Here is a 22,719-nt window from a genome sequence, read left to right as displayed (position 1 = left end):
GTCAGTTCGCTGAAAACCAGACCTAACCCTGAAACGCGCTTTCAGTCCAGGTGGACTTCCCCTTGCTTGAGCTGGACGGGTGCGGTCAACCGCTGGGCAGGCGGGCGCAGCGACCTCTGCAGACCTCCTCCTGTGACCCAGCTGAGGGTGACACAGCTCATGAACGATCCTGTGTCGCTCAAACTATACTGTAGCCAAAGGGGCCGATGTCCTGAAACAGAGCTGAGCGTGAAGCACTCCAAAAGTGCTGGCAGCGAGTCCTTTATTTTTGCACCAGCGGGAAACAACTCCCGCCCGGCAAAGCCGTGGGGGCACCCTCGGGAGCGGAGCTCCGCTGGAGGGCACGGCGCAGCTCCCCGTGTGCGCGCACCCTGACACATCACACGGCCACCAACCACACCCCCATCGTCATTTTGTGGGTAATGGACACTTGGGATTTCCATGAGCTTTCACTCCTGGTACAGGTTTGCTGATGACGCACAAGCTTACCATCTGAGCTAGAACGTGGCACTTGCAGTCTGAGATCCATCGTTTACTTCTCCACGATTCAGTCAGCAACCACCTCCCGGGGGAGCAGAGCCGGGTGGGCCGCCCTCCCTGCCCAGACTTCAGCTCAGCCCCGGACCGCACGGCAGGCCGGCAGAGACCTGGGGGGACAGCGGCCGTGCGCAGCCTGGGCCAGAAGCACCAGCCACCGGAAGGCAGCCTTGGGAGGACAGCCTTTCCTCTGCTGGTTCAGAAAATGAAGGTAGGCGGCGGACAGTGACAGGCTGGCAAGACCTGACCCCATCGCCAACCCAAGAGACCTACACCAACCCGTGGGTCCCCGGGGTGGGGCAGGCCAACGCCGGGGGCGGAGGTGGGGGTCAGCCTCGCCAGACAGCCCAGAGGTCCAGTCAGACCCTGCGGTTTCATAAACCCACAGCCTCCCACTCGAGAGCTACACTGCCCTCAGACTTTCCCAAATCAGAATTTCAGTTGATACCTGTTGCCAATGAAAGTTTTTTTTTTTTTAGTGACAACTGCAGAAGGGATGCTGTACTTGAAACCAGACTTAATGACAGTGACAAAAACATGAACTGACGATCTCAAAGTCAGAACAGAACCCAAAAGCCATTTCACAAAAGAGACTCAAACCCAAGGTTCGGAACAGAGCTGCCCGTGCGACCAAACCTCATTCCCAGATGATCAGTCTTTGTCACACCCCCTGCTGCTCAGGTGCGAATCACCAGTGTGGCTGTGCGACTGACTGCACGCAATCACTCCGCTCACTTCACACACGGTGAACAAGCACCCCCGCGCCACACAGGCTACGATACGACTCACTGTCAGCGTGACTGCCACACACCCTCGTCACAGACTTTCAAGGAGAACGCCACGGACGCTGAAGCTGCTGGCAGGCAAGGACACTCAGCCGATGTCCAGGACTCCAGCTGGATCATCCTCTTTCATTTTAGGATTGGTGTTTGGCTTAGTAAGCAGACAAAACGAAAAGGACAGGGTGACCAAAGAAAACACACACAGGTGGAGAGAGCTCCGAGCGGAGCTGGGGAGCCCCGGCCTCAGACACACATGGACGGCAGGGACGGGGCAGCCTGCCCACAGCGAGTGCCCGGCAGCGCGTGTCTGTGCCCATGGCCCCGCCAGGTAGGCGGCCCCGGCTACCCAGCCAGACCCTCCCACTGGGGTCACTGCCCCATGGAGCCGAGTTCCAGGATTTTACACGCTTTTCTCTGGAACCTGGAGCCCACGTTCTCAACGACTTGGCCAGATTTTCTGTCTGTGCTGAAGCCATGGGAAAGGCCCGCGGTTGTCTGGTTCAGGGTAGGGGTGTGTGTGTGCACATTTGCAAGGGTAACATCGCCCTGCACTCGGAGAGGACGCACCGAGTGCTGCAAAGGAAAACCAGCAGGAGCCAGGAGACCCTGCCCACCCCCATAACTGCCCCTCCCCCCCACAACTGCCCCCTGCCCCCGTAACTGCCCCTCCCCGCCCTGTACTGACAGTCTGTCCACAGAGGTCAGGGAACCTGCCCTGCCCAGCTCCCTACTGGGACCCGCAAGTGTCCTGCACTGACCGAGAGCCTGGCCTCACACCCTGGGGCTTCTCTAAACCTCCAAATATAAAATAACTCCAAGTAAGTCTCACTCATCTGTGCCCTGAAGCAAGGACGCCGACCTGGGCAGAGACAAGTGCAGCAGCCTCACATGGTGGGGGGTTCTGAGCACCCACTGCAGCCGCTGAGACGTGCTGGAAGAGCAGAAACTGAACTGAGGGTGGACGGGGCCCTCCTGTGCGCCTACAGACGGACCAGCACTGCTGGCTGTGCAGGAAGGAGCACGGCCTCCGTCTCACCCCCACAACGTGCCTGCCTCCCGAGAGATCCACAGTCTTAGGTACCAGCCCCTCATGCAAGTAAGAGCTCCCCTCTGGAGAGGTGACGTCCAGCCCCTCACCCCGGCCCTGGGGGACCCTGCGGTCACCTGCCTGGACAGATCTGTAGCTGCTGGTGTGGACAGTGCGTGCCCAGCCTGCTACGTGACACGACGCTGTGGACGTGGGGAAGGCTGGAGTGCATCCGAGTTCATTTTCTTTCTTGGTAGTTGCCTAAAACAGGTCTCTCTACATAGCCACGTGCACCTTCTGCACAGATATATCCACTGAGAGTTATGAAGACAGGTGGGAAAAGAGGCTTTACCAAGAAAAGCCACCAATTTCTCCAACTGGGTTTTATCCATTTCTGAATTACGTCCTCTGTGGCTTTATGGGATGTGCTTTACTTCAATCTTCTGTCACTGGGCAGGTTTTCAGACTGTAACTTAGTCAAACGACAGGCTCCTTAAGCCACCTTCAAACACTCCCTCACTCCCCAGTCTCCTCGGGCGCAAAGTCACCTTCTCCCAAGGCTTCAACTGCCGCCTGTGGTGACGACTCCCGAGTCACTGTCTCCTGCTGGGACCTCCCAGAACCTCAGCCGCAGGTGTCCCCTTGTGTGCTGGACACCTCCCCATGGTATGTCCAAAACCCAGCTGCCCCCTCCTCGGGGCCACTCCAGCTCTGATCCCGTCTGCAGCCTGGCAGGACCCCGGGGACACCCCCTCCTTCACCATAACCGCCAAGGGCCGAGTCCCCCTTCTGACCCCTGGAACCCGACCACCTCTGTCGGCTCCTCCTCCACCAGCTGAGCCGAGATCAGCGCCGTCTGGTTCCTGCATTATTCTAACCGCCCCACGTGCTGACGGCCCCCACGTGCCCCAGCAGCAGTCAGCCAGGAGGAGAAGGCGCCTTGTGCCCTCAACCAGGAAGCCTCCTCTGCAGGGAGGAGGTCTGACTCAGGCGGCTGCTGGGGAGGGACACTAGTGCCTGCGGCGGGGAGGCCCTCCAGCACCTAGGACTCCATCTCAACACTGGAGACAGGAGACGAACGCAGCGAGACCAGCAGCAGCAGAAGGGGCCGCCGTGTGAGGGGTGCATGTGCCAGGGCTTCTCAGGGTGGGGAGACGTGGACGTGACGACCAGCACAAAAAAGTTCAACGAAGTTTCCGGGTCCGTGCATAGGAGGGTCACTGTCATCATCACTCAGCAAGCACCTGCCATCGTCAGAGAGCACGCTCTGCCCCGGGTAAGACACACAGGACAGTGTCCTGGGGAAGCGGACTGAGGGCAGGATTCTGGGCTCCCGCACTGGGGGGCGAGGTCAGAATTCAACCTCAGGCAGCACCAGGTATAGGTGCCTCCTCTCCCAGGTGAGGGTCACACCTTCTCTCCTCAAACGCCGGCCCCTCTCTCTCAGCCCACGGCCTGCTTCCTGCTTCACGGGGGACACGGGGACAGCAGCAGGGCCCTGACCTCCAGCAGCCCCACGTGCACCCTGGCCCTCAGACTCGGCCTCCTTCATCCTCTGCTGCGCTCAGACCCCAGCCCACCCCTCCATCTGTCCTGACCTTCATCTGTGTCCGTGGACACCTCGCCCACCACCTGCTGGAATGTCTGCAGTGGCCAGTGAAGACGCATCACTGAACAATCGTGCTTCGAAAGAAAGCGGCTTGCCTAAGAAGCGATGGAGGCGGCGCCGGCCCCGCTCTGCCCACTCGCGGCCTGTCTTCTGTCTCAGGGAACTGTGACCCCAACCTCATCCCTCCTCCCCCTGCCCAGCTTCACGCTCCCCGAGCACACGGCTTGGAACATGTGCTGGACGTTTCATTTATTATTCTGTTTACAGTTTGTCTCCCCTCACAAGGACACAGGCTGTGGGAGGACGAGGATTTCTGCATACTCGTCCACTGGGGTCACGACCTTATTCCCCGAGTTCAGCCAGGGCCCAGGGCTCGGGAGTGGTTCCAGCGTCCTCGTCCAGCCCCGCCATGTCAGACCCCTGCGGCGCTGGGCAAACCGCTCACCCTCGCCAAGCCTCACCCTCATCACCAGTGAGGTGGCAGCACTGACGGTATCTACCACGTGGGGCCGCAGGGAAGACTGCAGGGCGGAGAGTGTGTTAAACGCTGTATCATGTCTCCCGGTATGGGCTAAGTGCTATTTATCCCATGGTTTTCTATCCTATGTATTTATCCTACGGTTACTCAGATGACTGCAACGATCCATCAGCACCCAAGTTTATGTCTATCCAGTCCCCAACAGTTACCTGTCTGAAAATTTACTGCACTGGCATCAAAAAAAGGAAAATAAAACGCCCGAAAATCTGCTTTCCTCCTATTACTAAAGATTCCACTTAAAACCAATCCTGACTTAAAAAACACTGGACGTACAACTTTGTACAGCTGGTGTCTAGGTCCTAGAGTAGAGATGACGTTCGGTGAGGACGTAATGTCAGCCAGGCAGTCCAGGCCCGCCGGCCACCCAGAGCAGACCCCTGGCCCGGCTGGTGGGGCCGTGGCCCCACCTCTGCCCCGTTCCTGGTTCGGTGTGGCTGCTGCTGGCCACCCCACAACCCCCAGCTCTCTGACAGCACAGGGGAGTGTGAAGGACTCCTGTCTCTGTGTGCCTGCATCTTCCCTTTGGAAAGATGGAAATGGAAAAAGAGAAGGTGGGGTCCTTTTTTTTTGCCACTGTTGCTGGGATTAAAAGCTGTTAAAAACCAAACATTAAGCTGGAGCTCTGAGCACATCTCCCCACACACAGCATGTCGTACCTAACGGCTCTGCCCTGGGGAACTACTAACAGGGCAGAACGTTTCAGCTATGACTCCTGGGCTGTCCTGGGAACCCAACTACCATGGGTGACGCCGTTTCACAGAGCCATGGACTGACAGGTGCACATCCAGAGTCCCCCACCCGAGCATGGAGAGTGCTGATTCCCAGTGGGTCTGAGGGGCTCATGGAGGCAGCACACACGTCTCCAAGAGGAGGGTGGTGCCCGTCCATGCACGAGGTCCAGGGTACCTCCTTCCCACATGGACGGGCACCTGATCCCTGTTCCACCATGGCAGGAGTGCCCCCTGGGGCCCCGTTAGTGACAGTTACTTAACAGAGGTCCCTTCTTCCTGCCCTGCCCGTTGGTAGAACATCAACGCCTGTTCCTTTCACTTGGTTTTGTGCGTTTTCTTATGAATCCGCCTTTAACGCTTCTATATGGAAAAAAATTGCAAAGTTTTGCCAAAGAAGGAAAAAAGTGGTTATCTGCTCATTCCTTCTGGCTGACACGTTCTGTCTGCAAACAGCAGCTTCTCCCTCAGGAGGAAATCTTTTCCATCACATAAGCCTCTCCGCCTTCCAAAAGTCCAAGCCAAACTGAAAAGCACCGTCTTTGCTCCCAGCAGCAGGGAGCCTTTGAGACTCAGAACTGCCTTGAACGAACCTCCCACGTTCCCAGTTGTCCCTGGTCCTCCTTGTCCAAAGTACACAAGTAACGGAGGCTCACATGACCAACTGCAACTGGATGGTGGTGTGACCCTGGCTGAAATGCACAGCCAGGAAGCAGCTAGGAGTCACTGCTCTGGAAGAAACAGGACTTCCTTGGTCGGTGGGGCTGGGGGCATTGGTCTCTGATGGCATTTCTCCCTCCTGACACCCCAGGCCCTCCTCACTTCCCCTTAACCTCCACACCCTTCCTGCAAGCATGCGCTCCTGCTCTCCATTCATAAAATCTCCTTGGGTGAAGCCTTTCTCATCCACCACCTCTAATCGGACATCCTCTGACCACACCCAAGACAGAGCTTCCCTTGAATGCCTGCAAAGTCCCCGGCATTTTCTAGAGCCAGCACCCCGGGAGACAGAGAGAGGCAGAACCGGGTGCCTCACTCCACCCCTGGGTGGGACGATCCTGGATAAGACACCTTTAAAATCTGGAAGAGCCCCACCTCCCCTGTGTCTCAGAAGACCATGACCAGGACGAGCTAACGTGGGAGAACGCTAGCACACTTTCAGAGGGGAGAGCAGTGCTTGGCAGCAAACCACGCGTTAAGTGCATAGTCAGCGTCTGTCTCCTTCATTTACTTGAAGAAGAGAATTCTCTCGCCAGATAATAAACAGTAGGCAATCGGAGATGTATAGTGAATTCCATCACCTAATATTTATCTGCATCTTCTGAAATAAGTGCTGAAAAAGTACACCCGGATATTTAGTTGACGTGGAAATGCACCCAGAAAAGCCAAGGTCTAATACAGGTTTTTACAGCTCCCAATGATTGTGACAGAAATCTGGAAAGCAGGGGAAGAAAACGAACAACTGTCTGGACAATCAATAGTTATGTGAACAAATCAGTAACTTCCTCTTGAAAGAATGTCTTTAGCACCTTGAGCAGTGCTAATGTTCCTTGATAATTTCCAGGAAATGCTTCCTACTTCATATGCTTTTAATGTAGCAAAGTATAAGATTTACTATAATCTAGGGGAAATATTTTGGGGGGAAAGAAGCAACTATTCTCAAAAGCAGTAAAACACTACAGCTCTTGAGAAGACAGTACAGTGCTTAGGATCAAACACAACGGAATGTAAGAGGCATTCAAGGTTTACCATCATCCTGAAGAGTTTAAAGAGTCAACTAAAAACCAGAGTCCCCTGCCTCACGCCCCGCCACACACACACACACACACACACACACACACACACACACACACACACACACACACACGCTGTAACGAAGCATCCCAGGGCTCCTCTTAACTAGGACACCTACTTACTGTTTCTCAAATCAGTACCCTCACCTGGACACACAGGTGTGCGCAGATAATACACCATTTCAAGCAGGTAGGCCACTGAACCGTGCTGGCTGTCAGGTGTTATGAGTCATGGGTTTCACAGCCACAGAAAACAAAGCTGTTACTTTCAACCACCTACCCCTGCTCTGCACTCAGAGCGCCAAGTGTCCACACAGCAGGAGCGGCTAGGAGCTGGCAGCCTACGTTATTGGCTGTACCTGCCTTGCTTATTACTGGATGTGGTGAGGGCACTGAGTACCCCACCCCACCCCTGATTCTAAAGACAAAAAGTAGAATAAGTACCAAATAAATCCTTTTTAATATAAACTAAAGAGAAAAATTCATAGCTTAGGAATTAGCAGGAAACCCTCGATCACACAGCTCCCCTGTCTGGGACATATTCACCGTTGGAGGCGGCACCGCCCGCTGAACAGCTGCCTCCCTTCTCAGGCAGGACCTTTTCAATTACTCCGCCACTTCACACTCTCACCGACAGCAACCCACACGGGCAGACCACGGGGGAAAAATGCACTCAAACCTCTTATTGCTCAAAGTCGGACAAAGTTAGAGGGAAAGAAAACCCTCTCTCGGTGGGTGGGGATGAGAAGATTGCAAAAAGCTGCGTTTGCACGCCAGCTCAGAAGCAACCCGCCCCCAACTCCCTGGGCCATCCCCGCGCATTTCTTCCTTAGATGGTGGCCTTCAACGTCAACCGAGAAAATGTCCTCCAAGGCCGAAGTGGGCAGCTTCCGAGGTCGGGGGACCACTGCTGCGACCCGCGGCGGCTTTCCGAGCACAGCTCCCTAGTCTTCCAGCCCCCCAAGCGGGGGTCTGTCCGCTCCGGCCCGCCGTGGGCCCTCGGGACCGCAGGGCACCACGCTCGCCGCCCCAAATTGGAACCCGACCCAGGCCCCGGGTCGCCCGGTTTCGCGCTCTGGGCTCCGAGCGCACGGCCTCCCCGAACGAGCGGCCCACGGGCGGACGGGCGGGGGCGCAGCGCCGCGGGCCCGGGATGGACGGACCCCCACCCTCCGCCGGCGGCACGATGAGGTCATCCCCGCCACCCCCTCCGCCCTCCCACGCAGCCCCCCACCCCTACCCCAGCGCGGCCGCCGGCCGGGGAAGGCGGGCTCGTGCGCGGCCGCCCAGCCTCTCCAGCCCCGACCCGCTCCGAGGCGCCGAAGTCGGCTCTCCCTGGAGCTGAGCCCCGCGCGCCGCGCTCCGATGGCAGGGCCAGGAGGGCTCCACCAGGGGCCCCGGCGGGGCGGAAACGCGGGCCTGCGTCCCGGCCCCACGCCGCCCTACCTGCCGTCCAAGCCGCTCCCGGACCCTCGGCGCGCCGGCTGGACCCGCCGAGGACCGCAGGCCGTGCACCCGACTCGGTGGCTGGGCGACTGCGGAGGCCGGACGCCCCGCCCGCGTGCCTGGGCATTAAGAGTCCGCGGGCCGCGGGGGCGGGGGCGCGGAGGGCGGGGCTGGGGAGGGGGCGGGCCGGGAAAGGGGCTGCGAAGGGGAGGGGAGGGGAGGGGTGGGGGAAGGGGAGGGGAGGGGAGGGGGAGGGAGAACAGGGAGGGAGGAGGAGAGGGGCGGGCTGCCGCCAGCGGGTTAGTCCCGCGACCCGCCCCGCCCCGGCCTCCGGGGTCGCAGCCCCTGCCCCGGGCAGCTCAGGGACCAACGGGTTTTCCCGGAATTTCCAGGAAGAATGGATAACGGGAAAGAACTTAACTTTTAACTTTTTTTCTAAGCCAGTAGGAATGTTGGCTGCCTGTTCGGTGATTTGCCCCCGGTTTCATGTTTTCTCCTTTACAGACTAGGAAGGAGCGCCCAGGCCCTCTGCTTCAGGGCAACATTCCAGGGGGACGAGTGAAACCGGGCGGAGGGCGGAGGCAGCCCCCAGGAAGAGGCTGCGGGCGGGGGCTGGGCGCGGGGGGCCGCCCAGTTCCTGTGCGCTCAGCCTCAGCTAAGGCCTTCGGGTAGCAGGTATCGACAGAGAGATTGTGCAGCATTTAAATCCGAAGGCACAAGTAAGCGTGTGGAATGCTTCTATTTTAAGAGAAGAGAGAGCGTAATTTCTAGGTTTCCATTAATAAGGACAATCCCCAGATTTCCATTCATTCGTGTACTCTGTTCCCGTGTCAATGGATAACTAAATTCAGGAGCCCTTAGGGTAAGAGGCGTAACTCGTTCCGGTTCGGCAACCTCCCAGGAACGCGGTCCCTGTCCTGCGTTCTGTCATAAACTACAGCAGGCCCTGAGTCACTTGTTTTAACCTGCTGCCTGGGATTTCTGGACAACTGTTTTCAAGGAGGAAATGAACTCAGTAGTTAATTCGAACTTAAAGTGTGTGACTTACTGTGGCCTCGACCCTTTTTTCAGATCAGCAGCTTCTTTCACATCTCAGGTCGGGTCACCGCTGGCTCCGTGCAAATCCTCCGACAGTTGGGTCCCCAGTTCTTTCTTGCCTGTTCCTCCTACAGATGTGTGCTCCTTGACTGTCAAGGCCATATTCCCTTTACACACGACAGACTGTCACGAAGATGAGTGAATGAATGCTAACAGTTCACATGTACCGAACACCCTTCGCTGTGGCCTTTTCTGTAAAATGGTCCCCAAGTCCAGGGTGACAAATGTCATCAGGTCTGGGTGCCAGTGGACCATGTTAGATGGCTGGTCTGGTGGTGCTTCCCTGTCTTCATTGCTAGTATCCGACACCAGGGCTTCTGCGTTCACAGCCCTGAGACAGGCACTCCGCTTCTCTCTCTCTCTCCCTGAAACATCTTTAACATCAAAAATGATGTCTGTAAAATACTCAACAGTAAACCCGAAGTGGCTGTTTCCCTGTAGTTCAGCCCTCAGAGATTGACGCTGTTCACAGCCTACAGGGTGCTCTTGCAGACTTTCCGTGTGTGCGTGTAAACACACAGTCAGCACAGGGGCGAGACCATCGTTTGCCCACGGGGTCTCACCCATGTGTTGGCTGTGTGCTTCATATTAGCAGTCCAGAATGCAGACTGAAAGCAGGCCTATAACCCACTTCTTTTTTAACCTGCAATATGCTGTAGTCATCTTTCTGGGACTAGTATAAGGCATTATTCCCTTTTCAGCTTCTGAGAGCGAGACAGGTGGAAGTCTCAGCAGGTCACTGTTTAACTTTGCCTTCATTGAGTTTCTGGTGTGCTCATTCCTCTGCCCAATGGCCATGGGGGCTGCAGGAATGACATTGCTGGTGCCTCCCAGGGTTTTCCCGAAGGCTGCAGGTGACGATCTGAGAGGGGAGTTGGGACTTAATGGGTTGTGCCATCGACTGTGAAAGTCTGGGGCTTTTTAATTTTTCATGATATTGGGATTAATTGGATGACTTTTAAAGCTGCGGCTCTTCAGTGTTGCGGGTTTATGATTTAGGACTCTGTTCTCCACACAAGCACAGAGAGAACAGAGTGGGTAAGTGCAAGTACCAGCACCTGGAGCGTTTACCCAGTGCGGGAGGGGGTGGGGTGGACCAGACTGAGATGCTCACTGAGCTGAAAACATAACCGATTCATTTACTCCCAAGAGGCAGCAAAGGAGGGCTGGCCCCTTAGACCTGCCATCCCTACCTTATTCCTACCTGGGAGCCCAGAAGTGAGGACCAGTTTCCACTCCTCAGAGCTCATATCCAGCAGGATTTAAGAACTGATGCAGAAGACTGAATATTTGGTGCTTCCAACATTCTCTGTTCTGATGCATGGAGTTGGGGAGGCATGGATACCTCTGAGCGACCACTTTGGCAAGTCCCAGATTTGTGAAAACTGTTATCAGTACTGATAGGAATTCCTGCCTAGCCTGACAAAGGACACTCGCCCTCTTGGGCACACTGAAGATTCTGACCAGCAATCCTTAGCTTGTCTCCTCATTCTTCCTTAGCTAAAACTTAGAGCTCTGTGGTTCCAAGACTACATGAAAGGGTGGAGAACAGACACGCCCCCACGGTCACTCCCAGGGGCTGCACGCTGGGACCCGTGCCCCCTGAGGAGCATCTGCTTTAGGGTTCCTGTCTCCAGGGTCATCTGGGCACACTTTGGCTCAAAGACCTGCGGCTTCGAACATGCAAATTTAATTTGAAATGAAGTAATTCGCTCAACTTTCTGTTTGGGAAGGAACGTGGAGGGGGTGAAGTTAATCCTTCACTAATTCCTTTTTTTCTCCTTTTCATATTCTTGTGAAAAGAGTGAAATATAGGTGGTTAAAAACTAAAACAGCCAAAGATGACTAAAAAGAACTGGTGTTCACTGAACAGACGAGATCTTGGCCGTGAACCCGACTCGCAGATGTTCTACAAACGTAGCCATGCGGCTGTGACTGCTGCCAGCTACGATCAGAACTTTTTTTAATGGAGGTGCTGGGATTGAACCCAGGACCTCGAGCATGCTAAGCACATGCTCTACCGCTGAGCTCTACCCTCACTCCCATGATATTTTATAAAGTGGACACAACTGGCAAGTCAAATCAGCGCCTTTTCACCAAGTGTCCCCTAGAAGAACCACCACCGCGCGTCTACAGCCGGCTCTTCTAACATGTAAATTAAAACCCAAATCTGTATTTCCCTTCCTTTTACTCACATGTAGCCGTAAAAGAATGTTAGCATGTACCAGGCATTTTGCTGAAAATAATATGTTAATGCAAAATGCCAAAACCTGGAGATTTTCTCGGAAGATCCCTGGCCTCTGGGCTGGAAGCTTTGCCATGTGTTGTTTCCTCGAGTGATGGATGGTGCCCGGGACCGATGTCCTGAGCAGCTCAGCCGCAGGTCTGTCTCCACTCACTTCCGGTGCTTTGATGCTGCTTTTAAAAACCTGCTGACTTAGCTCTTGCTGTGTCTTTAAAAGGTACAAAATCCTGGCTGCATGGCCCATGTCTTCAGTTGTAGAGATTACTTTTGCAAAATTCCAACCACATTCAGCAAACAAGAACAGGACTAGGAAAACAGTAGAGCTGTGATCGGTTCTGCCCGGTATTGGTTCCGACTAGTATTATTCTGAGGAAAATGTTTCTGAGAGTAAAACTCTGAGGATCAACCTTCATCCTATTCACATTTAAAACGAGCCCCTGACCTCCTTGAATCTCGACTCTTTGCAGTGAATTGCAGCATTTTATAAGAAACACGTCTATTTCCGTATCAACAGCTACCAGATTATTTTAACGAAAGTGAGAAATCTTTACAGTCAAGGCATAGGTCTTCCAAGAGGCTAAGCCTGATGCGTTATCTGACCATGAGGACAGACTATGCGGGGAGGAGGGGAGGGAAGGGCTCCAAGGACAATTCATACTTTCAGCATAAACACAAATTAGTCCACCAGCCAAGGTAACTTTCTGGCTCTTTGGTCTGTACTTTTTTCTTAAGGGCAGGGAGGAAGGCTAAGGGGAAAGTAACGGGGCTGTTTGTGGAAACATGACTCCAACCCAGCGGACCTGAAACACTGAGTGAGAGGAACATGGCCACCAGGAGGGCTGCAGTCCTGGAATGTAAGGAAAGGTCATGAACTTGGAAGCAGAAGAGCAGGTGGAGTTTGCGAGAGCAAAATGGGTCTGGAACCTGCGACGACTCTGGGGAGTCACAGACTCAGACCAGCAGGGCCTGGGGAGACGGGGTGGAGGAGGATGCTGAAAGGCACCGGCTCGGGAGCCAGGCAGCTGGGCTCCATCACAGGCTGTCCCCATGACCTTGAACTCACAAGTACAGTGGCGGGAAAGGCATTGCCCTTGGACCGCCCTTGAGAAGATAAACAAGATGCTGACACCGAGTTCACGATGTGGCGGGTGGGGTGGCTTTCCCCCCCCTTTCACGTATATGTTTATATCCTTATAGGATCGCAGGATTTTTTTTTTTTTACAAGACACAGAATTTAGTCAGGAACAGAGCAAAAAGTAATAACCGGCACTTTGCCTTGTGTTGACACGATACTGGTCATTTCACACACACCCTCCATTTCATCTGCCAGCACAACCCACGGGAAGGATGCTATTACTGTTGTGGAGGAGGACAGTGAGCACAGAGAGGTTAGGGAACCTGCCCAAGGACACACAGCTGGCAGTGGAGAAGCAGCAGCATCAGTGAGTAACTCCAGAACCCAGACTCCGGGGACTCTAACTTGGGAGTGAAAAGTACGCACGTATGGAAAGTCCATGAGCAAGCCCGGGACGCTAAGGTCCTCATGAGTAAATCATTAATTCATTCTCGCCAAGTTTCATCATGCACAGCAACGTCTACTTGACCTGAAATAGTTAAGGCAGCTCTAAACAAGTCCTGCTTCCTCCACAGAAGAATCTGACTCATTACCGAGCATCCTTTTCCAAAGCAAATGAGTTATGCTGGCTCTGATGGAATCATTCACAGAGTCCATGTGGATTGCTGAAAAGACAGAGTTAAAAGCAGGAATGTGCCTTTTTCTGTGATTCTGTGACTAAATGGTGATTTACTGCTATCAGTTGGCTGGTTGGTTTGATTCCATCCTGCATCAGAGAAACCTTAAGCCGTGCCCTGTAAGTGTAGTGGCCGACAACAGACACATGATATAGGGTCACATTTTCTGTTCACCCCAATGGCAGTTCATGAAGTTAGGGGGGAGATTTCTCTTGTACTATGACCTCTGAGGATACCCTAATAAGGAGTCTCCTGTTGCTTTTTGTGCAGATTCCTTTGGACGCTTCCAAAAAAACCACATGCGGACAAGCCATCACTCCACTGTTGCTCCTGGAACTTCAGTATGTCGGACAACCTGTAACAGCGCTGCTGGGCTTTCTCAGAACGGTGACGTCAGTGCAGAGGGGACCACAGACTCCCACAAGGTACAGACCGGGGACCTTGCTTACGGGGAGGGAATCGCGCCTTCTTCCCTATGCCTGAAACCTTCCCTCCACCAAACCCTTCACCTCCTAACCCGAGTGTGCACCCCTTGAGTGAATAAACTAATCCTCCGGTTCAAATTAACGGGATTATGTTATCTGAAGCACTTGATTTTCTTCCTCAGGGAAATACATTGGGATTTGCTAGGGTGCTGCACGGAACGGTTTTCCAGCAAAGGTATCCAGCGACTAAGAGATTATTATAAGGGGTAGATCTTTGCCACAGTGAAACATGCAAACTAGACTCTGGAACAGAAAGGGAATGAGGAGAGAGTGAGGACGAGAGGAAGTCAAATATTCCAGTTAAACTTCTTTTAAAAACAGAAATTTAATGGATGCATTTTATACTGGGAAATCCCCTGACTGTAAATCCTGAGATACACAGAGGAAATATTTGGTCACATCAGTAACTGGGGGGAGGGTACAGCTCTGTGGTAGAGGGCGTGCTTAGCACACAGGAGGTCTGGGTTCAATCCCCAGTTCCTCCATTAAAAGAATAAAAAAAAGACCTAATTACCCCCCACCCCACAAAAGATAAATAAAACATAAAAATTTAAAAAATCAGTAATTAAAGAAATTAATTTATCTGATATATAGTTCATGTACTTAATTGTTTAAAAAATTGACTTAATAATATTGATACTGGGTGGGAGGGTGTAGCTCAAGTGGTAGAGTACGTGTTTAGCACGCATGAGGTCCTGGGTTCAGTCCCCAGTACCTCCTCTAAGAATAAATAAATAAGTAAACTTAACTACATACCCCCACCCAAAAAAATACTGACACTGCCCGTTACAAGCTATTAAGTGAATCAAACCCCAACATCCCTGATACAGCAAAGTACTAGATTTCAAGAGAAAAAAAATCAAAACTGGTACCTAAGATCCCATTAGACGTAAAGAATATTCCCATTGTTAAGTAGGTGGGAGTGTGAACTGGAGCAGCCACCCAGAGAGCAGTACGGAGGGGCCTTAAAAAACTAAAACTAGACTCACCCTGTGACCCAGCACTCACTCCCACTGCTGGGCATGTACCCAGAGAAAACTCTAATTCAAATAGAAAAATGCACCCCAGAGTTCAGAGCAGCACTATTTACAACAGCCAAGACATGGAAGCAACCTTAGTGTCCATCCACAGAGGACTGGATAAAGAAGCTGTGGTATATTTACACAATGGAATACTACTCAGCCATAAACAAGAATGAAAATTTGCCATTTGCAGCTACACGGATGGACCTGGAGATGATCCTTAATACTTAATTAGTATTAAGTGAAATAAGTCAGACAGAGGAAGACAAATATATGTGGAATCTAAAAAAAAAATGACACAAATGAACTTACAATACAGAAACAGACTCACAGATAAAGAAAACAGACTTACAGTTACCCCTGGGGGAGCTGAGGGGGGAGGCATAAATTAGGAGTTTGGGATTAGCAGACACACACTACTATATACAAAACAGATAAACAACAAGGTCTGACTGGAGAGCACAGGGAACTACACTGAATTCCCTGCAATAAACTACAATAGAAAAGAATGAAAAATAGACACACACATGTACACTTATAACCAAGTCACTTTGCTGTACACCTGAAACTAACACAATATTGCAAATCAACTGTACTTCAACTTTTTAAAGGGAATATTTCCCTCGTTCCGAGGAGCTGAGGTCATTATTCTCACCTCAGTGTGCCGCATCTGTCTCTTTGTTTATGTGACCTTACAAAGAGTGAACCGATTCTGAGGCAGTCCGCCACTTTCTGGGATGACAACAAGAGACTCGGCGGGTCAAACTGCAGGTGCAGCGACGTGGGTGAAGGGCGGCCCGCGAGGGGCTGGGAGAAGGCGGCGCTGAGCGAAGCTGGGGTTCAGGGCCCCGGCTTTAAAGTCATAATTTCTGAGCAAAGTTGACAAAGTGAGATTCAGGAAGTGCAGTTTTCAATGCAAGGAGAAAAGAAGCAAGGCAGCCTCCAGCAAAGTCTAGCCTCAGTCCTGCCTCCTTCACGCTGAGCCCTGCGCAGGGCATGACCTCACTCGGAACACAGCCGCCCTGGAGCTGGGTTTCTCAGCGATGGGTCTGTACATGTGCGGCCGTGTTGCTCTCAGCTGGTCAGCGGGGGCGGCAGCGCGAGACTCCACCTTCCTTGTGGGCGGCGGGGCGGGAGCCTGGCCTAACCTTGCTGTCATTGTCCCCTCGCTCGCTGCATGACACTGAACAAAGCCTGTGTCCCAGCAGTGGCTGAACCAGACTGACAGTTCTCCTCTCAAAGCGGCTCCATTTCAGAGCACGAGGGCGCAGCCTTCCGGCATCACAGGGGTGAATGCTGGATGGGGTCACCTGCCTTGTGGTCACCAGAGTAGGGCTGAGTGAGCCGCCCAGCAGAGCGTGCGGGCTGGGCCGAGAGGTGGCACTTAGGGGAAAAGGGCTCGCCCATCCTCGAGCCTCACTAGACAGAAGCATCAGGAGAAAGAGAAGCTGGGGATTTGTAGACACACACTGCTACGCATAAAACAGGTGAACAGCAAGGCCTTACTGCACAGCACAGGGAACTACGTTCAATACCTCGTTACAGCCTATAACGAAAAAGAATGTGAAAAGGAGTGTGTGTGTGTATGACTGAATCACTGTGCTGTCCACCAGAAATGAACACAACATTGTAAACCAACTACACATCAATAAAAATAAATTAATTTTTAGAAAGAGAAATAGAGGAGAAGTTTGAGGGGGCTGCTTCTGCGTCACAACCAGGGTGGCCGTGATTATGACGTGCCTCTGTCCATCACCTTGGGCGGGGGCCAGCTCACCCAGTGGGGACAGTGGTGCAGTGGCCTGTGCCCCACACTTTGGGCACAATTGTTAAATTTTAAATATTTTTAAACTCAGTAGGGAAAAAAATGAATAGAAGTAACTCGTAACGGTGACATCCTGGGCGACATCCATCTTCATTCCAATGATGTTATAAAACAGAATTCTAATTTTCTCACGGAGAAGGGGTCTCACAAAGGTAGGCGTGTCTGGGGCCCGTGAAAGCCCCAGCTCAGCCCTCACCGTAGGTGGCGGGTGTCTGCCTGCGCCCCGGACACTGGCCATAAAGCAAGTCTGCCCGCTGGTTCTTCCCTCAGGGTCGTATTCTGCATGAACCTGAGGCAGTGGGTGTCACACAGGGCCCTGCATTCTCCAGCTCTTTGTCACCCAAGCGAGGAGGGGACAGAACCCGCTGTTAACAGCAGGTGCTTTGCAGGGGCCCATTCATTTGGACGTTTCTTTTACGAGCTGATTACTCACGACTCCCTCGTGAACCAGACGCACATCTGGGAAAACAAAACCGTCCCCTGAAAGAGTTAGTGGCGCACAGGTGTGCACACAATCGTCAGCTCACTGGGACGCCCGTTGACAGGCCTGGCGGAAACCCTGACGCACGCGGAAGCGGGACTTGGTGTCTGGAGGACTGGAGGCCAGGCTGAGGGCGGCACATGGAGGGGCTCCTGACCTGCGCGTGGTCCCCCCAGCTCACGCGGACGCCACGTCTCCCGGACCCTCTACTGACCCGGGGTTTCCACCGCGTCTCCCGAATGCTCTGCTTTTCACTTTTAAAATTCCTAAGAGTCTCTTTTCAACTCCACCTTGTTTGTGGCCAGAAGAGGCGACTTCTGTTACCCAAGACCCCTCTATCAGGTAAGACAATTCCAAGCTTGGCTCACTGTTACCATGTACCTACTCAGACTGTATTTTCTAAACTGATTTATTTCGACCTTTTCCAGCTGTATGAAACTGTGATTGTCAAATAAAACATTGTACGTGCTTCAGGGCACAACGTGATGTAGGGGCCCCCGTGGGATCAATGACGACCATGGTCACGCGAATTAGCACACCATCACCTCACCCAGCTACCATTGGGGTGTGTGTGATGTGGGCTCTTAGCAAACGAGGTCTTTAGGCAAAATTCTCTGAATCTCGTGGTCTCCTCATCTGCTCAGTGGTGGGGCTGGAAGGTGTGATCACCAAGGTTCTCTTCAGCGGGACGGCTCTGGGATCAGGGCCCAGGGCAGCCCGCTCTGGCCTGGGTGCAGGACTTTTCGAGTGACTCCTGCAGTGGGTGTCGGGTTACTACACAGGGCAAGGGTTTTCAACGATAATCAACTGAGAAGCGAGGAAAAATACTAAAACCTCTCCTTACATATCTCTTATCCTTTACATTTCTGTACCTTTGTGTATATTTCAATACATGCAATAACACATAATACATGTATGTATTTTGCAGATACACACGTGTAAATATACATACACTCACAGACAGACACGCATACACGGGCAGACCTCAAAGAAACTGTGGGTTCCGTTCCAAACACTGCAATAAAGTGACTGTCACAATAAAGTGAGCCACGTGAACTTTTTGGTTTCCAATGCTTATAAAAGTGACGTTTACACTATACTGCAGTCTAGTAAGCGTGCAACACCATTATGTCTAAAAAACAATCTTACTTAAAAAATACTCAATTGCTAAAAAATGCTAACCATCATCTGACACAGGAGGGTTGCCACAAACCTTCCATTTGTGAAAAATACAGCATCTGAGCAGCACAATGAAACGAGGTCTGCCTGTGTGTACAAAACACTTTACTGACGGGGATCCACGACCCCAAGGGTTTAAGGTGCAAACAAATACGTACGCAACACTTTCACCAGACAACGCGTGGCAGAGGGTCGACTATGGGGCTTCCATCCGCAGGGCCAAGTGCAGCACCGTTCGGCTCAAATACGCAAGTTTAACCTGAGATGAAGCCACGTGGTCCGTCTCCCACTAGTCTGGGGAGGGGATGGAATGAGTGCTGGTAATTCCTTTAAACTGTTTCTTCGTATGGAGATTCCACTAAATGCCTCGGACAGCCAGAGACTTAAAGCCCCTGCAGAGGCCAGAGCCTGCCCTCCAGACACCCACCCCGTCCTGTAAGTTGCAGAGTGGATGCCCATGGGTGCAGCTCTGTGTCTGCTGTGTTTGCACCTGGAGGACATGGACAAGCAGAACATTTGACCCGCCACTCCTCTGCTCCTCCTGACGTGGAAGGACCCGTAATCCCAGGAAATACAGAGACGTGCTCTCCCCCCAATTTTAACTGAGACCCTTGCTTAACACATATGTGTAGCAGCCTCAGAGTCCTTCCCCGATCACAGATTTAATGCTTTGAGATATATACGTATGTCTCCCAGATTTTTCTTTTTGCAGGTAATTTTTGGAGCTGTTTCTGTAATTAGCCTCCCCATATTCAAACTGGGAAATTGCCCCTTGGAAACCTGGCTTCCTGAAACCATCATTTTATTTTCCCAATTAAAGTGGAAGTTCTCTTTCATCCCTTTGGACACTCACACAAGAACTGTTGTCCACTTGTGACACTGAGGTGTGTCCCACAAAGCTGTCACTGCACGCCTGTGCAAGTGACGTGCTTTCACGCTGAGGAGCTCGTGCTCTGGGTCTGAACCCGACTTTGTCGCCGGCGAAGGACGTCTTTGGGCAAGTTGCGTGATCTCTCTGAGCCTCAGTTTCCTCCTCTGTGAAATGGGAACAGCAGTACTGCCCACACCAGGGGGCGCAGTGAGGGTGCGGGGGATGCTGTCCGTCACTGGGCAGCGGGCACCGGGCACCGCTGCCATCGTGAGCAGTGGTTCCCACTGCTACTCCCGATAACCAGGGCCATGCGGAGCATCAGGGAGCTGGTGTCCTAGGTAAGGAGTGAGACAAAGCCAACTGCTAAGGCATCACCTCAGCTGAGTCACAGACGCAGATTAAAGCTCCTTTAACCTCTCAGTCTATCAAAACAAGATTGGCAGAGGTGCTGTTTAAGTCACCCCAAAGAGGGCAAGAAGGGACGGGGGCAAGGGAAGCCTTGACAGAGGAACAGCCACTGGGGATGAAACACATTCCCCTGAGGAGCTGGCTCCACCCGCGCGACCTCGCACAGGTCACTTCCAGTCCCGCGTCTCAGCGTTCGGGTCTGCGCTGTCGGGGGCGGGTGAGGTCACGGCCAACATCTATCACTATTAACGAGATGTGCTCAGTCATCACAGGAAGCCCCACTTGGACGTGTCTCTTTCTTGGCCTCTCCGCTCTCTGAGGCCAGGGCGTGTGAGCAATCCGCGCATGGCTCTTCTCGGTCGTCTCTTCCCTGCACCCGGAGTAACTCCCGTCCGCTGACTCTCTGAGCCCCTGGAAGCCTTCACAGCTGCTTTCAGTAGCAGAGGGGTCACCAAGCCGAAAGACCGAGCGACCTGCTTGGGCCGAGGGCAGAGGTGTGTGAGCAGAGGCTGTTCGGTGCCGTGTGCAGGTCCTCGGTGGGGGTCCTGAGACCCTCTCCTCTTACCTCGAAGCTGCTGGTCCCCCCCGTCCCCGGCACCCAGATCACAGAGAAATGACCCAGGTCTCTGCAGTCACATTCCACTTGTTCTTCTCTTGGAGAACTGTAGCTAGCTTCGTTTTGCTTTGTTTTCGCAAATAACTGACAGGTTATTGGTGAGTAGAAATCACAGTTCTCAAAATCCCGGAGTCTGGTACAAACCCCCGAAGGGCACAAACAGAACGCTGTGACTTGTGTTCGCCGCAGACGACGTCTGCAGACAAATGCGGAAGCCTCGGTTCTTTCTTGCTCTGGAAACCACTTCTTCGTTGTTGTTAATTTGAAAGGTGTTCATTGTGAAAACACACAACCAATAAAGGCAAGAAAAAAAGTGTCCACGTTCATGACATGCTGACACTAGTATTTTCGGTGTGTCCTTTTCTTGTCTCCAAAACACGGCTGCAGGAACAGGGAGCAATTCTGTAAACTCTTCAGCATCATCACGTCATTCACAACAAATGTTCTCGTCGTCCTCGCCTCACTCATTGTCAGGCTCAGCGGCTGCACAGCATTCCAGCAGCTGAGACAAGAGGCAACGTTCTGTGTTCTTGGCTGCAGTCTCTTTCTTTTGAAATTGTAAAAGGAAAAAAAAACAAAGCTCCTACACTGGGTGTTTTCAGGCTTGTCCATTTATTCCTCTTTTGAATTATTTCCTCAAGGCAAACCCTGAAAAGTATTGTATAATTCTTAAATTTATTGTTAAATTGCTTTCTTTAAAAAATTCAATTCTTTGTTAGTGATAGTAAACATTTTTTTTTCACAAGGCTGACATCCTCCTGAAGAGGGTAGGAAAGGCGGCTCACTAAACAGGGTTGAGACCTGAGTGTGGGGTGGGTCCTTCTGAGACCAGATGGACCCAGTGGTCAGTCTCCTGGGCTCTGGGGTCCTCATCCCTTGCCCTCTGGCCAGCTCTCTCCTCAGCCTCTCTGTTTACCAGGAGGCAGTGTTCTGGAAGGTTCAGAACCCAGCGTGGGCTCCAGATGTGTATCTGGGGTGAGAGCAGAAGAGGGATTCAGTCCCCACCTACCTTAAAGGTACCAACAATTCAAGTTATTGAGGACCCAGGATCAACGCCCTGCGTCTGTCTCTTCCTAGCTTTGAAAGTAAATATGTCCATTGCTTGGAGAACAGATGTCATTCTTCCATGTTGGTTTTGTGGCACAAAAAGGCCTTTCACATTCTGTTCAGGAGATTCCTGAAATTCTCCCAAACCTCTGTCCTCCTCACTCACACTGCAAAAAAGGATCAAAATCAAGTCAACGTTAATCTGAGTTACTAAGGAACAAATATTCCCCACTTTGGAGAGTTTGGGGGACGAGATCGAGAAGATTAAACGCTCTGACAGTTTCTCTACATAATCTCCTTCTCTGACGTCTTCATCAGGAACAAGCAACATGCTCCAATCAGACGTGTCTAACGGAGCTGCACTCATTTGCTAAGAGGTTCGCTTTCTGCCGGAGGACACAACTACGGCTCAGTGTTCAGGGCACGTGTGAAAACGGCCGTCAAGACATCTTGCGACTTCTGGGAAGCTCTCACTTCACCTTCAGCTAAAAGCTGCACCAAGTACACGTAAAAGGGGTGCCCAGGGCTTTGATGCACAGCTCACATTTCTCCACCTTCACCCAGAGAGTGCCGATCATTTCAGCTGCTCAGAGCCTCTCTAAACGTGACTTCCGACACTGGTCTGCCAAGGGGACAGACACAACGTGCCATTCTCACCCCTGCTGAGGGACCAGAGACGCTGCCCCCCCTCTGTATTTTGTGCAAGAAGTGAAACCGAACTCCGTTGACATTTTCCTTTGCTTATTTCCACTCTCCCAGGCAGCCCGAGATCTCTGACTTGCTTCTCTGAAAGCCTGCAGCAGCGACTTCCTTATTTGGTTGCTGGAGCTGCTCTTTGTCTTGGTCAAAGATTCTGCTAAGCTTGCAGCCTCCCTTCACCACCGCCCACGGCTCCCCCTCCCAGGGAGCGCGCGCGCATACACACACACACAGACGCGCACGCGAGGCTGGCTCCGGCAGGTCACTCTGACTCAGCCTCCTTGCCTTCACTCGCCGATCACCCATCACTTATGCCCATTTAAGGAGCGCCTTTTGGAAATCAGAAGGGGTCGGAGAGCTCGCAGCTGTTTGGAAAGGCTGTGCTGTTGCGCACACTCAGAGTCACCGCAAAGCCCGTGTTTCACAAAACGCCCTCCTCCTGGGGCAGGGCCCGGACCTGGAAAGAACAAAACCCCCAAACAACGCCAGGCTCTCCCGGCGACTCCTGGCTCTCCCGCTCGGCTGGGAGGT

At 52.7% G+C, this 22,719-nt stretch overlaps 1 protein-coding gene across 5 annotated transcripts in view; it reads right to left on the bottom strand.

Moving 5' to 3' along the window:
• PALLD (palladin, cytoskeletal associated protein) overlaps nt 1–22,719 on the bottom strand; it is a 279,165-nt gene that overhangs the window by 59,280 nt on the left and 197,166 nt on the right. Inside the window, exon 15 of one of the 5 annotated variants that reach the window (XM_072952688.1) lies at nt 19,484–19,498. The exons of 2 other annotated variants lie outside the window; for them this stretch is intronic. In XM_072952688.1, the coding sequence (XP_072808789.1) occupies nt 19,484–19,498 (15 nt within the window). Of the gene's footprint in view, nt 1–8,460; nt 8,593–19,483; nt 19,499–22,719 lie in introns of those variants that run through there. 2 more of the 5 variants (XM_072952691.1, XM_072952692.1) reach the window with 2 other exon arrangements.

The sequence above is a fragment of the Vicugna pacos genome, chromosome 31 (genome assembly GCF_048564905.1).
Source record: "Vicugna pacos chromosome 31, VicPac4, whole genome shotgun sequence".
Taxonomy (NCBI): domain Eukaryota; kingdom Metazoa; phylum Chordata; class Mammalia; order Artiodactyla; family Camelidae; genus Vicugna; species Vicugna pacos.
The sequence above is the reverse complement of the archived record's forward strand: the minus strand, read 5'-3'. Positions and strand labels throughout refer to the sequence as shown.